At 36.2% G+C, this 15,939-nt stretch overlaps 1 protein-coding gene and 1 long non-coding RNA gene across 4 annotated transcripts in view; one reads left to right on the top strand and one right to left on the bottom strand.

The window, feature by feature from the left end:
* The window catches only part of LOC127560584 (uncharacterized), a 46,099-nt gene extending 42,050 nt beyond the window's left edge, over nucleotides 1-4,049 (top strand). Inside the window, exon 3 of the long non-coding RNA XR_007953365.1 lies at nucleotides 3,840-4,049. This is a non-coding gene — a long non-coding RNA (uncharacterized LOC127560584). The remainder of the gene's footprint in view (nucleotides 1-3,839) is intronic.
* KPNA2 (karyopherin subunit alpha 2) lies at nucleotides 1,956-9,250 on the bottom strand. Of its 3 annotated transcripts, none has more exons than XM_051995277.1 (11): nucleotides 9,133-9,250; nucleotides 7,210-7,321; nucleotides 6,943-7,080; nucleotides 5,832-5,920; nucleotides 5,295-5,563; nucleotides 4,833-4,927; nucleotides 4,087-4,350; nucleotides 3,524-3,757; nucleotides 3,157-3,339; nucleotides 2,910-3,059; nucleotides 1,956-2,277 (listed from the first exon to the last, which is right to left on the bottom strand). In XM_051995277.1, exons 2-11 carry the CDS (start codon nucleotides 7,282-7,284, stop codon nucleotides 2,188-2,190), a joined length of 1,587 nt encoding a protein of 528 aa, XP_051851237.1. In that variant the 5' UTR covers nucleotides 7,285-7,321; nucleotides 9,133-9,250; the 3' UTR covers nucleotides 1,956-2,187. The 3 variants fall into 3 exon arrangements, with proteins under 3 accessions (XP_051851237.1, XP_051851239.1, XP_051851238.1); XM_051995279.1 differs by having other exon boundaries at nucleotides 7,210-7,298; nucleotides 9,133-9,249; XM_051995278.1 differs by lacking the exon at nucleotides 9,133-9,250 and adding an exon at nucleotides 8,847-8,962.
* Nucleotides 9,251-15,939: the final 6,689 nt, after the last annotated feature.

The raw sequence follows: 15,939 nt of genomic DNA, 5'->3' as shown, positions 1-15,939 counted from the left end.
CTACATTTACTGTACCGTTTATCATGATGGAGGTATCCCCTGAAACATTTTTCATTCAGCATTCTCAGGGAAACAATCAACTCATACTACTAATAATTAATGAATTATCCTGTTTACATGCACCCAGACCATTGCTGCAAGAATAAATAAATTTCATGCCTCAAGTACATAACTTTTTATAAGGACACCCCCACCCCCCTCCATTATAAGCTGATGGGCTATTTACTACTCAAGTTATTTTGACAGGACACAACTGAGAATAAGCACTATTCTACCAGTAATTTCTTATATAAAGTCAGATGAAATGTCTTCAACATACATCAGCACTCCCTGCAACTCAAGTCTTTAAAGTTGCCTAGAGACTGAGATTCTCAGATCAGTTATGTTAAGACTGCTCTTAAAGTTCTTCCTGCTTTCAAGGTCACTTATGCCATACTCATACATTTAAAAATCTACTTGCATGATTTGACAAAACCTAATCTATTAAAAAATTTGTTCTATGTTATCCTTAATCAGTGAAAGGCAATAGTTAGAGGTCCTTTCTCAAGGAACTAAGTAGACTATTTAACAGTATCCTAGTTTTCTAAGCCATTATAGATGTTTATTTTTTTTTAAAGTAATTATAGAATATTTATGGTTATAAACATCTAGTCCAACATTCCAAGTTTTATCAAGTCACTATAATACCTGTGAGATGACTCACAATAGCAACTGTTTTGAGCCTGAACTCAAAAGGTTTATTCTGTATATATGGCTCAAATATGTGTATCTATTTATCAGGATAAGAAAGTCTAGTTTCAGCTACTACGAAGCACTTCCTGAAATAACAGGGACCCATAGCCTAAGACACCTGTGGTGCCTGATGTCTTTTCTTGAGCTCTTCAAGTCACTTGACTTTCCTTGCCAAATCTCCAGAAATGTCTTAAGCATTTTACCAGAGTCTAGATCTGACTTGTACTCCCTTCCACTATTCAAAACTTATCTAGCATATTACATAGCATTTAATACCCTCAGGTATTACATGTATGAAAAACAATCAAGTCTTAAGAGTCAAGAAATCTATACTGAAGACAGGGTTCAAACTACAACTTGGGGGGTGGGGGAGGAGAAAGGGCACATGGGGAGCTCAAAGTTGTAATAAAACAGAAGGAAAATTATAAACAGGTGAAAAAGAGGCATAAAGGCCAACAGAGTGAGAGAAATCTAGATGACAGGGTACATTACTGGAGCAAATGGAGAGGGGAGGGAATGGAAGGAAGGAGCAGGGCAGAAAAGACTCCTATACTATACTATGTCACTAAACTAGGTAAAATGCTCTGGATAAATTTGACACATTTTAAGGCAAGAGGCAAATGATTACATAATATACAGAAAGAAGATTAAGTTTACACTTGTTCAGCAGTTTAACCGCAAGATTGTTTAAAAATTGAGATAGCAGTACAAAATGGCAAAGAAGGAAATCTGGGTATGAGAAGAAAAAATTAAAAATGAACTTTAGAATGCCTGATGAGTTTCTCACATTGGAAATTGTTTATTTACTAAGGTACAATAATCAGAATAGAAACACAAACATCTCTTCCACTGAAGTTTGAATCTATTATCATAGTGAGTTGACAAAGGCTCTTATGAATAAAATGCAGGTTCTGCTATAATCTACATAAAGTTGTGTTAGGGTGATCCAACCTGGCCTAATGGTAACTACTTGCCATAAGACTATGTCTAGTTTTAGAAAAGTCTTGAGTGGGCCAGCCACAGTCATGGATTTTCAGCCAAATCAACTCTTTAAAAACTACATTCTTCAGGTCATAAACTCCATTTAGGGAGGAAATAACCACATACAAAATCAGATCCTTGGAATAGAATCACCATTTGGAATAGAATCTCCCACTTCCCCTGGACTAAAGGTAGCACCCATTTAAAATGTGATAAATTAGGCAGGCTGAGGTAAGGCAAAGTGTGGAATTAAGTTTTTATTTACAGGACACTGCAAGACAGGAAATTCCACATAGAAATGAGAACCCTATTGAGGACAGAGGTTTCATACAGTATGTACACAGTTCAAACTGTTCAAGTATGCATTAGTGCTACATTAAAAGTCACATTTAAAAAAAGATCTTAGTGGAGAGACAGTAAGACAAAATTATACCAACAACAAGGCATACAAGACTTGAAGGTTTGACTGTAAACCTAAAAGTTAAAGGTCCCAGGTGTGCCATCTTGAATCTGGAAGGTATAGCCATCAGAGGTAGATTCTGGTACAACATTTTGATCTTCTTCCTGAAAGGAGAGAACACACAAAAAAGTTTGTATCTTTATGGGCAAGAAAGCCTTATTAGTCTGAGGATGCTTCATCTATAACTTTCAACTCTGACTACCTTTTGTTTACAAGATACCTGTATCAAAAGGTAAATAAAGGATACAATTGACCTATATTTGTAATCTCATTTATGTTGCTGCAGTGAGTAGACAAACATTACAAACACTTTCACAAGATATACTGAAATTAAAGATAAAAATTAAAAAACAGACTAGCATCAAGAGTAAATTCAGAAAGGAATGTGGGTTTTCCTAAACCTAAGTTGGAATCAACAATCTATTCTAAACCCAACCCCCTGTATCTATATTTCTTACTTATTGAATAAATGAATGCTTCTTAGACAAGAATGAGTGAGTTACTCTACTACCAATTCTATGTGTCAAGATTAAAACTAGGTTTCAATAGAGATAAGAAAATGTTGATATGCTTGTATTAGACTTAAGGTTTGCCTCATCCTGGCTAACACAACCCAAGTGTTATAGTTAACTAAACCCTCCATTAACTAATTTAATGCTATTTAATTTCAACACATTTTTTTAAAAAATCATAAGCAATATTTACTAAATTGGTTTATTCTTCATTTAATACTCACCTCTGCAGAGAAATATTTTTCAATTAAGCTGGAGGAAGCCTTATATACCATTTCATTTTCATGGGACTGAAGTGCTTCAATTCTGTCTAGCCCTCCACATTCTTCAATTAGGATACAAAGTTTTTCAGTTTCATTTAGTTTTTCAGCAGCCTAAGAACAGATCATCACAAATTAATCAAAATTGCTGAAACCAATTACACAAACTCAGTGTTCAAAAATAGTAAAATTAGTTTAGCCACAAGCTTACCAGAAAAATATTTGAAATTGCATCCAAAATAACCAGGACAATTTTGCTGTCTTTTGCAGACAAGAGGTTGATTAAGGGTTCCAGAATTCCATTTTGGACAAGATAGACAATCTGTTCAATTGTTCCACCACTGGTATAGTTTGTGACAGCCCATACAGCTTCTTTCTGTGACTTAAAGTCTCCCTGTTCAATGTACAAATGAGAATACTAAGTTGTAACTTAAAACATTCAAGTATCAGTTGTCAGTTGGTAGTTAATAGTTAGAATATTAGGGAGGATTTAGCAATGTACTTCTAAAATGCTCCACCACATAAAGGTATTGTGGAAAAGTTAATATAGAATACAAAGATTTCTTTTATCTTGATACCTCTGACAGAATTCCAACCAAGTATGGAACTAGTCCATGATTCACAACTTGCTGTATTTGGTCCTGACGGCCAGCCGTGATGTTTGACATGGTCCATGCAGCCTCCTTCTGGATATTGGTTTTGGGGTGAGTAAGCAGGCTAGGAAAGACAGCAAGCGCTCCTGAATCTATTACAATTTGAGTTTGTTCATCTGTCCCAGTGACAATGTTTCCTATAGCCCGTAAGGAAGGAGTCTGAAAAAGAAATTATGTTACATTAGATAGCTATTATCAATAGCACTATGAAAAACTTATTTTGATTTAACACTTTTTTCAGCATGCAGGATTCAAGAATAAACCATGGACAGTAAAATACTTGAAGCTTTCAAAATAAAGCTAAAGATATCTTAAAACCTACAACATTAAAGTAACACAACATAAGCTAATAACCAGCACACATCAGACAAGATCAAGGACATGCCAAGAAATTTAGCTGCAAACACTGGAAAGGTAAGTTAGCTATCCTCAGTATTTCCCTGATGTTACTTTATATCTTAAAAGCTTTAAAAAAAAAAAATTCTTACCACTATTGGCAATTCACCAGATCCTAGAAGTTTGACTAGTTGTGGGACAACTCCTGTTTTCACAACTACTTCAATCCTGTCATTTGAGCCATCTGTGAGGTAGGAAATAGCCCAACAGGTATCTGCCAGAACTTCTGGATCATCATGATGCAAAAGGCGAACTAATGTTGGAAGAATTTGCTCAATAGCTTCTATTGGGGGAGCAGGATTCTTGTTGCGACAAAGATTTGAAAGTGTCCAAGTAAGATTTCTTAAGTAACCACACTGAAAAAAGGGGAGGAAAAAAAAAAATCAGTCCAAATTCAAACAATTAAGCATTTAATGCATGCAAATCATAGGACTAGATAACTTCTGTAGGAATTAGGAAAGCTGAAAGCAGTCATTTTTATTTCAATATCATGTTTCTTTTGTAATCCCAAGTATTTTATGTAATTCAAAACATTGAGGCTTCAGACTGCCAGGAGTCTTGATGGTCTCAGTCTTTAAAATCCAGGGGTAAGAATGATTTTCAAATATTTAACAATGCATCTAAGATGTCAAAGCAAAACAGCTGACGAGGCAAACAGGGGAATCAGATAGAATTGAGAAAAGAATATGAAAGCTCATGACACTTGAGATATCAGGGGCAAGTCCAATTTTCACTAGAACTAAAGACGAAGCATAAAATAAAGCTAGAGTGATGGGATGTAATATCAAAATCTTGAATGCCTGATTATCACAATGTTCCTTTATTAAAGAAAACTTACTGCTAATGATGATATATCAGGAACTGCAAGAAGAGCTAAAAGAGGGTCTATTGCACCATACTTGATAACCAAGTCTCTGTAGGCTGAACCATCACCTGGAAAAAACAAATGTTAACCATCACTTACAGTAATGACAAATAAATTGAAGGACCGATAAATCCACTACATAGATAACTCATTTTAAGAAAGCCATATTCCTTTCTTTTTTCCTGAAAGCAATGCTAGAAGTATCACCCAGATTTTTAAAAACCTTTATGTAAGTCCATTAAGCTCAGCAACTTTTTCTTCAACCTAATCTAACACAATGGAAATAATTTCTTTTCTTTTCTTTCTTTTTTTTAAATAAATGCTGCAATACTTCTGATTTAATAGTTTCAGGGATTTTTAGCCTAAATCTTACTCAAAACCTGTCAGCTATTAGATAATCCAAACTAAAAACCAAGAGTTCCACAATTCACATACCTGCAATGTTTCCCAGAGCCCATACAGCCTGTTCACTGATGTGAGCCTGGGGAGAGGCCAACAGGGCAATGAACGCAGGTATGGCTCCTCCATCTACCACAGCCTTGGTTTGGTCTGATGTTCCAGAAGCAATGTTAGTAAGTGCCCAAGCAGATTCAAACTGAATAGGATTACAGTCTGTCCTGCCCAAGAAGCCTACAAGTTTTGGAATCATACCAGCCTCAATTATTTGGTCTATTGGAGGCTGTTTTTCCCTAGAAAGGAGTTTCCTAAAAAGGTAACAAAAAAATTAATTACAAAGTGATATGCAGTCCTCCAATTCTAAAATATACATATGTATCTACAAATATGACAAATATATAATATATAATATAAATTATAATAAAATATATATATCTCTTAAATGAAAGCAATACCATGTTCAGCTAATTGGGTCAATAAAAATCTTAAAACTTCAAGTTTAAGGATTATAATTAGACCCTCAAGATTATACTACTTAACAATTTATGCTTTTTAAAGAGATTAAATAAAACTTACCTAGCAGCTTGGGTAGCCTGAAGTTGAACCTCCAGATTATTACTATTTATGCCTTTGACAATTTCTTCAACAGACCAAAGTGCAGAACCCTTCAAAAGATGAGTAATTTGAAAGAGCAATTATGATTTAAGTTCCATCAAAAGTAGAAGTATTCAAATGAAAACACAAGAGAAGAGCTGATCAAAATTAAACCAAGATACTCAAAAAGATTAAGTGGCAATTTCCTAATACGTAATCATCTCAAACACGAGTGTACTAATTTCGTAATACCTATGATATCCTTAAAAAAAAAATCTTTTTAAAATCTTTTGCAATATGTAAAAAAATTTTTCACAATATAATAAACATATTATTATGTTGTGTCTAGACTAGCTCTCTGGAGGATCTTGGTACCAGCCCAAGTCCCTGATCTTAGAAAAGGAGTGATGAGGTGGGATGCATGTGGATGGTCAAAAATGGAGTTTGTTTATTCCAAATTCTTCCAGCCTTATAAACCTTAATACCCTTATATAGCAACACTGCACATGTGCAAACTATATACTGCCACTTGGTATTATTCTGCTCTAATTACAACACAGATTGTTCATTGCTCGACTTCTCAGTCTTGTCCCATTTTTAAAGCATTATGTATTATCTCCTGAATATTGAAAAGTTAGCTACTCAAGAAGTTATCATGATCACTATTTTAACAATTTACAGGTTGGCATAAAAAAAAAAAAGTACAGGGAATAAATGAAAGGGAATATATTTTAAGTAGGATAAAACTGTTTTATATGCCCAAGCTAATAGCTTGGTATTAGAGGTATAGAAACAAGTTTGGGCAGCCATAATTCTCCAACTTCTGTCCACCCCACCCAAAAGACAAAACAGCAATAAATAAATAAAACAAAGATGGAAGTTAAATACAGGGCAACAAAGGATTAACAGTATCCTTCAATAGCCAGTTACTTAAACCATTTTCTGTTATATCAAGTCTGCTACTTACAGTAATAAGAATACGTATGAGAGAATAATAGCCCAACGTATAGGGCTTAAATCTTTTCTGAAAATCTTGAACATTAAAAAACCCCAAACCATAAAAATTTTACACGCAAAATCTAGGAAATTATACCTGGTTATTTCGGTTTTCTTGCAGAGGAGAAGTGGCATCATCAGGAAAAGTGCTGACATTTCTTCTTTTCAGCATCTGGTCATCTTTTTTAGCTTTCCTCAGTTCTACATTCACTTCAATACGCCGGCGCCTCATTTCCTTGAGGAAGACAAATTCAAAGTTATTTTAAAAAATCCACAAACTTTCTGTTGCCTCTAAATTCTTTCTAGCATTCCCCACTCCCCTCCCCCCCCAAATTATCTAGAAAATAAGATTAAGGTTACTTACCATGCTGTCTTTCCCTTTGTTCTTAAACCTATTAAGCCGGGCAGCTGGTGAATTAGCATTTTCATTGGTGGACATGGTTGTATTCAACACTGGGAGAAAAGCAAAGAGGGAACTGAAACGAATGAAAAAGAAATTTCAATGGCTTATAAAAATAATGCTACAGGATTTGATTATGCTAAATACTAACTTACCTCTAATCAATAGAAAAAACAGCACTAACAACAAAATGCAAACTACCAATTTGTATTGTAAATATCACTGTAACTTTGTTTTGTTTTTTGGTTCTTATATTCTCCCTGACTAGCAAATTGCAGGCACTTATCAGACAATCAAAGTACCATTTAATGGAAACCATGGCATAGCCAGTAAACTATATGCATCACCCTAGAAAGTACTCCAATTTACCATAATCTATATTAAGCATTGCTTAAATACCCACCTAGAGCATAGTAACTTCTCAAATGCTTAACTGGCAGAGAGCAAAATGAAGCTTGCCAGTACTTAACCAATCTTTTTATTAAAATATTATTCTATTTTTTTAAGTAGTCATAACAGCAGAATCAGTAAAGTTTCTTAATATTGTTTCCTGTGAAGGTAAATGACACTAAGTTTAACTTTAAAAACAAGTCCACAATAAAAATTGACAGGGCTCAATTTGTTTCCATGATGGATAGATGAATAAAGTTTTAACACTTTCTTAAAAGACCACATTCGAATCTTAGGGTACTCTCACAATTTAACAGCACAAAGGTATAAGCAGTTACAATCAATATCTTTTGGATTCAGTCTCTCAGTTTCTCCAAAATTATTAAAAACTTACTATGAGCTAAGGACTATGCTAAATAGTACAGATATTAAAACGGCAAAAAATAAACAACCCCCCCCCCAAAAAAAAAAAAAACCACATGATCTCTGCCTTCCGGGAGACGGGAGATCATTTTTAGAAGAGCAGGAAAGTCTCTTAAAGGTGGGCTTAGAAGCCAGGGAAATGCAAAGTTGTGAGGTGGGGCTCTCTTCCGGACCTGGGGGCTAGGCCGGTATTTATTCGGCGCTTGCTACAAGGATTGCTGCTCAGTGCCCAGAGTGGCAAAGCATAAGGTGTGGCTGAATTGTCAGGCAACTGACACTTCACCCCACCAACACCGATTCCAAGCCCAGAGCAGCCAGCAGTTAGCATGATAACTAAGCTAGATAATGGGTGGAGTAGAGTGGAAATTTAGGAAGCCTCTCCCCATTTCCTCCCATCTCCCCTCATTTTCCCCGCACCCCATTTCGGCGACAGATCTAAGAAACCCATCAGAGTCCTAAGCGTCCTCGGGGGGAAAGCTCGGGAGAGGCGATACCCGCTAGACACAAAGACTTGGGCAGCTACAGCTGGCAGGGCCGAGGCGGAGCTGGAGGGGGGGGGGTGAAGGGGGGAAGGGAGGGCGCGCGACGTTGGGGGGAGCGGAGCAGCGGCCCATCTTGTAGGCCTCAGAGATCCGAGGGAAGATGTAAGAGTACGTCATGCTTGGGCCGGGTCTTGGGAAGCCCGCTCCAGTATAGCGTGGGTCCATCTGTGCCCCCACCTTCCCAAATAAACTCGGCCATAGACGCACGCGCCCTCACACGCACTCTCTAAACACCGCAGCCCGAACCTGGGTAGCGGTTGAAATAACAGGCCGGTCTCAGATCTCCGCTGCCACCGGTCGGCCTTGGCAGGGTGGCTCAGGGGAACTGAGTCCGGGAACGGAGGCACCGCTGCCACCACCGGGAAGAGCCCTAACGCGGCCCGAGGCCCACGGCCTCGGCCAGGCCCTCCCTCACGAGGACTCGGAGAGCAACAGGCGATTCTCTTTCAACTCTCCCTCCCGCCAGTCCCAGAGCCAACCGTTTCCGGCTGGCCTAACCTCGGCTCTGACCGATGGAAAAAAAAGAACTCACGTTACAGGAGGTCGCCGGGCCCCGTAGGGGAAGCGGGAGGAGGTTGCAGCTGCGTCACGGTTAGACTACTAGCAGCCACTACAGCTCAGCCCCGAAAGCCGTGTGGCGCGTGAGGCCCTCCGGCGCGATTTAAATTTCCCGGCGACCCAGAGCTCCGATTGGCTCATTCGAGCCCAAGCAACGCGGCCATTGGTGGATTTGAAAAACACGGGGCTGGGTAATCCCAAAATGGAGACAGCCTAGGGAGTAGAGCGAGAGGGCGGGGGAGTGGAAAAAGGAGGAGTTCTCGTGAGATGCGGGAAGAGCAAAACCTGCGTATAGATCCCAGAATGCTTCGCAGTTATGCTGGATAACCTGCCTTATTTATTTATTCATTTATTTATTTATTTTTTTAGATCTTTGGGTGTGCTTTTGGGTGTCTTAATTTGATTTTAGGAGCTTCACGATTTGTCGAATAAAGTTCATAGGCAGTTACTTGCTATGGGCCCTGAGTTGTGCTAAAACACTGGAGACACAAAGAAAGGCCAAAAAAAAAAAAAAAAATCCCCAAACTGTTTAAGAAATATGTATATATCAATATCAGTTTCTATGGGCAGCTCAAACAAATGCTAGTTATTTCCCAAGTACTTGCTTCAGGGAGGCTTTTTTGTTTTAGAAAACTTTGCAGGGCTGGGGGAAGGCGGATGCTTCAACAAATTCTCTGATGCACCATTACCAGAGTCCTTGAACTTTTTGAGCCCAGGACCTCCATTAAATTCTCAAGACTCCAAAGAGGAGTATAATTTTTATTGATATTTACCATAGTAGAAATTAAGTATTAAAATGTTAAAATAGTTTCTCTGAAAACAAGCATTAACAAACAGCATTTTCATGAAAAATAACTTTCCTCATACATTTTCTGAGAATGTTGCCAATCTCTTTCACATATGGCTTAATTGAAGACAGCTGGATTCAAATATTTGCTTTTGGGTTCAGTCTGTTGCATTATATTGATTAGTTTGAATTTCATGGAAAAAAACAACCCAGCCTCACACATGTAGTAGATAGAAAGGGGAATAATATTTTAATAAGCAAATGTCTTAGTATGATTATGAAAACAGTTTTGACTTTGAGGGACTACTTTAAGGAAAGAGCACACTTTGAAAATTGCTGTTACCTGATCTTCCAAAGACAAAATAGAATGAGATAATTATCTTAACTATTCCAAATAAAAACCTTTCACTTAAGATTATAAAGAAAACTCTACTAACAGTCTTTGGGAAAGTAAATGGGCTACCATAGTAACTAGAATGTTTTTCAACAGAGAGATGGCCTGAAATATCTCTATGGCATATAACACTCAGTCACTCTCTTCAGGTTGTGGATTTTCCTGACACTATTCTTTCTTGGTTCTCCTTCTCAACTTTGTTTAGAGTCCCAGGAGGCCACCATTTCTTACATTTTTAATTTTCATAGTGGATAGAGATCTTGTCTAGAAACCAAAAAGACCAACTGGCTGGGTGGCAGACAAGTCACTTAAACTATTGTGCTTTAGGTACCTCTAAGACTAAGACTATCAGTTGTTATTGATAAAAGGACTTTGTTCACCCAGGAGTTCCTATGCTGTGTAACACAAGTAAAATCCAAACCAAATGCTATTTATATGATTATAATTACAATTTTAACTCATTGTTTCTTAAACCAGGAAGGTGTTGAAGTTACCAATAAGATGCCAAGTTCTCACAAAGCTGTTGTAAAGGGTTCTTTACAGCAACCTCTGCCATTTACCACCTGTGAAAACTTGAAAATGGTCACTACTATTGGCAAATCTCATTGAATCCTTTTTTGTCTGGATTTTTACCAAATAACTTTTGCCCAAATAATTTTTGATCATATTTGGTTTAAAAAAAATTATTGAAGCTTTTTATTTTCAAAACTTATTCAAGGACAATTTTTCACCATTGACCCTTGCAAAACCTTGTGTTCCAGTTTCCTCCTCTTTCTCCCCCCAATCCCTCCCTTAGATGGCGAGTAATCAAATATATATTAAACATGATAAAAAAAAAAAAAGTAAATCCAACATAGGCATACATATTTATACAATTATCTTGCTGCACAAGAAAAATCAGATCAAAAAGGGAAAAAATGAGAAAGGAAATACAATTAAAGCAAATAACAACAAAAGAAGTGAAAATGTTATGTTATAATCCACATTCACTTCCCAAAGACCTCTCTCTGGTCTCGATGGCTCTCATCATCATAAGATCATTGGAACTGGCCAGAATCATCTCACTGTTGAGAAGAGTCACATCCATGAGAATTGATCATCAAATAATCTTGCTGTTGCTATGTCCAATGATTTGGTTCTGTTCGTTTCATTTAGTATCAGTTCATGTAAATCTCTTCAGACCTCTCTGAAATTAGCCTGCTCATCATTTCTTTCTTTCTTTTTTTTAAATAGCTTTTTATTTACAAGATATATGCATAGGTAATTTTTCAGCATTGACAGTTGCAAATCCTTTTGTTCCAACTTTTTCCCTCCTTCCTCCACCCCTTCCCTAAGATGGCAGGTTGTCCAATAGATGTTAAATATGTTAAAGTATAAGTTAAATACTATATATATATAAATGTCCAAACTGTTAATTTGCTATATAAAAAGAGTCAGACTGAAATAGTGTACAATTAGTCTGTGAAGGAAATCAAAAATGCAGGCAGACAAAAATGGAAGGTTTGGAAATTCTATGTAGTGGTTCATAGTCATTTCCCAGAGTTCTTTCCCTGGGTATAGCTGGTTGATTACTGCTCTATTGGAACTGATTTGGTTCATCTCATTGTTGAAGAGGGCCACATCCATTAGAATTGATCATCATATAGTATTGTTGTTGAAGGATATAATGATCTTCTGGTCCTGCTCATTTCACTCAGCATCAGTTCATGTAAGTCTCTCCAGGCCTTTCTAATAATCCTGCTGGTCATTTCTTACAGAACAATAATATTCCATAATATTCATATACCACAATTTATTCAGCCATTCTCCAATTGATGGGCATCCACTCAGTTTCCAGTTTCTGGCCACTACACAGAGGGCTGCCACAAACATTCTTGCACATACAGGCCCCTTTCCCTTCTTTAAAATCTCTGGGATATAAGCCCAGTAGTAACACTGCTGGGTCAAAGGGTATGAACAGTATGATCTTCTCATCATTTCTTAGAGAACAATAATATTCCATAATATTTATATGCCATAATTTATTCAGCCATTCTCCAACTGATGAGCATCCACTCAGTTTCCAGTTTCTTGCCGCTACAAAAAAGACTGCCACGAATATTTTTGCACATGTGGGTCCCTTTTCCTTTGAGCATATTTGTACTCAAGATTCTAGGACCTATTATTCCCTAGGAAGGGAAAAGGCATAAGTATTATGTTCAGTTGTGGGTTAGGCAGTGTATACATATTTTAAAATATCTCATTTTGGTCAACTCTTTTCAACAATGAGGTAATTCAACTCAATTTCAATAGACTTGTGAGGAAGAGAGCCATCTACATCCAGAAAGAGGACTATGGGGACTGAATGTGGATCACAAAATAATATTTCCACTTTTTTTTGTTGTTTCTTTGCCTTTTTTTCCCCTTTCCTTTTTGATCTGATTTTTCTTGTGCAGCATGATAAATGTGGAAATATGTATAGAAGAATTGTACACATTTAACATATATTGGATTATTTGCTATTTAGAGAAGAGTGGGGAGAAAGAAGGCAAAAAAATTTGGAACTCAAAGTTTTGCATGGGTAAATACTGAAAACGATCTGCAAATATTTTGAAAATAAAACGGCAATATTTTTTAAAAGTATCATTTGATAGAAAAATTTGGCAGATATTGGATTTTTAAAGCTCTCTTGATTAAGCTCTAATATTTTTTGTTACCTCATGGAATCACTGGTGTCTGTCTGATCAAATCTCATTTTCAAGGATTTTGGTAAGATTTTATACTTTTTGTATTAAACTATTTTTCTTCTAACAATTCTTTCCTCTAGGACTCCCGTTTACTTTCCCATTCTAAACTCTAAAGCTCTTATGTATAGGATCATTTAAAAAACCTTTTTGCTTTAGACTCACTTTTTCACAAAAACTACTTGTAAAACTATATAGCAGTATGACAGAAATTACATTTGGATGAGTACCACATACCATATACAAAGATAACACTCCAAATGGATACTATGAATTGTGAAATTTGTCAAATCATAAAGAAATTAGAGAAGCAAGGAAAATTACCTTTCAGATCTATTCATAGTAGAAGAATTCATGACTAAAGAAGCAATATAAGAGATCATACAAGATAAAATGGACAATTTTAATTATATAAAAGTTTTGGTACAAACAAAACTAATATAGTTAAAATTAGAAGAGAAATGTGAATGAGAAAAATCTTTACAGCATATTTTTTGATAAGTGTCAAATTCTAAATATATGAGGGATTGATACAAATTTATAAAACTCAGAGCCATAACTCCCCCACCCCCCAAATGGTTAAAAGATGAATAGGCAATTTTAAAAGTAAGAAATTCAAGCTACCAACAACCATATGAAAAAATCCTATAAATCACTAAAATGATAGAAAAACTAATTTTCTGAAACTGAGGCTTCACTTTATACCGAGCAGCTTAGCAAGGGTAAGAAAAAGGGAGAATGACAAATGGAGGAAGCTTCCAAAAAGTAGGCACATTACTGGATCATTTGTGGAGGTATGAACTAGCCCAGCCATTCTAGAAAGCTATTTGGAATAATGCCAAAAAGTTATTGATTGTGTATGCCCCCTGACCCAGCTAAACTATTATTAGGCCAATACCCCAAAGGGATCAAAGAAGAAAAGAACCTAGCAGGTCTTTCAATGTAGTATTTCCTGTTGGAAATAACAGAGGCTGTCTTTTTGGAGAATGGATAAATTATGGTATAGAAAAGGTATACATATATATATATATAATAAAAATTCAGTTATTATTATTATTATTATTATAACTTTTTATTGATAGAGCCCATGCCTGGGTAATTTTTTTACAACATTGCACTCACTTCTGTTCCGACTTTTCCCCTCCCTCCCTTTACTCCTTCCCCCAGATGGCAAGCAGTCCTATACAAGTTAAATATGTCACAGTATATCCTAGATACAATATATGTGTACAGAACCGAACAGTTCTCTTGTTGCACAGGAAGAATTGGATTCAAAAGGTAAAAATAACCTGAGAAGAAAGACAAAAATGCAAGCAGTTTACATTCATTTCTCAGTGTTCTTTCTTTGGGTGTAGCTGCTTCTGTCCATCCTTGATCAATTGAAACTGAGTTAGATCTTTTCTTTGTCAAAGAAATGCACTTCCATCAAAATACATCCTCATACAGTATCGTTGTTGAGGTATATAATGATCTCCTGGTTCTACTCATTTCATGTGGCATCAGTTCATGTAAGTCTCGCCAATCCTCTCTGTATTCATCCCGCTGGTCATTCCTTACAGAACAAAAATATTCTATAACATTCATATACCACAATTTACTCAACCATTCTCCAATTAATGGGCATCCATTCATTTTCTAGCTTCTGGCCACTACAAACAGGGCTGCCACAAACATTTTGGCACATACAGGTCCCTTTCCCTTCTTTAGTATCTCTTTGGGGTATAAGCCCAGTAGTAACACTGCTGGATCAAAGGGTATGCACAGTTTGATAACTTTTTGAGCATAGTTCCAAATTGCTCTCCAGAATGGCTGGATGTATTCACAATTCCACCAACAATGTATCAGTGTCCCTGTTTTCCCACATCCCCTCCAACATTCCTCATTATCCCTCCCTGTCATTCTAGCCAATCTGACAGGTGTGTAGTGGTATCTCAGAGTTGTCTTAATTTGGATTTCTTTGATTAATAATGATTTGGAGCATAATTTCATATGTCTAGAAATAGTTTCAATTTCTTCATCTGAGAATTGTCCATTCATATCCTTTGACCATTTATCAATTGGAGAATGGCTTGATTTCTTATAAATTAGAGAAAATTCTCTATATATTTTGGAAATGAGGCCTTTATCAGAAAAATGTTTTCCCAGTTTATTGGGAAAGTAGTAGAATATTACAATGCCATAATTTTAAAAAAGAAAGTTTTAGAGGAACCATGAAGTGATACAAAGTGAACATAATAACTAAGAGAACAATTTCTCTACACTGACAGCATTGTAGAGAAAGACAACTTCTGATGGGGTATAAGCCAATAATGCAGTTTTTGTTTTAATAGCTATGGACATTTTGTAACAAATTATTTTCCAAAATGTGGATGTCATCTCACAGCTCTACCAAAAATGTATTATTTTGCCTCTTTTCCCATAGCCCTCCAATGTTGACTTTTGATTTTTTGAGATTTTTTTTTTTGGCTAATACCTCATAAGTCCAGAGGGCTGAAGGTGAAAAGACACATCTTAGCAGAGTGATTATAAACTTAAAATGCAAGAAAAACAGACATTTTGGGGGCAGGCCAAAATGAGAATTTGTTTTGCTGAACTGGTTAATTTTTATGATGAAGGGTTTTATTTAATGAAAGATAGTGATGATTAATGAGGATAGATTATAAATCCATGTAAAAATGATTTGGAAAAAAGTTATTGGTTCTCTTCTTCCAGAAATTCCAGAAGAGCATTTGGCAAATCTGTGATTTGGTTTGAGGATTTTGCATGTAGATGATGTGGAATTATTTATAATTATTATGTCTTAGACAAATTTTTATATTACATATTTTATATCTATTTGTATTCTTCATACTTATATCACAAGATTCATACTAATGG

Source organism: Antechinus flavipes, chromosome 4 (assembly GCF_016432865.1).
Source record: "Antechinus flavipes isolate AdamAnt ecotype Samford, QLD, Australia chromosome 4, AdamAnt_v2, whole genome shotgun sequence".
In the NCBI taxonomy this organism is placed as follows: domain Eukaryota; kingdom Metazoa; phylum Chordata; class Mammalia; order Dasyuromorphia; family Dasyuridae; genus Antechinus; species Antechinus flavipes.
The sequence above is the reverse complement of the archived record's forward strand: the minus strand, read 5'-3'. Positions and strand labels throughout refer to the sequence as shown.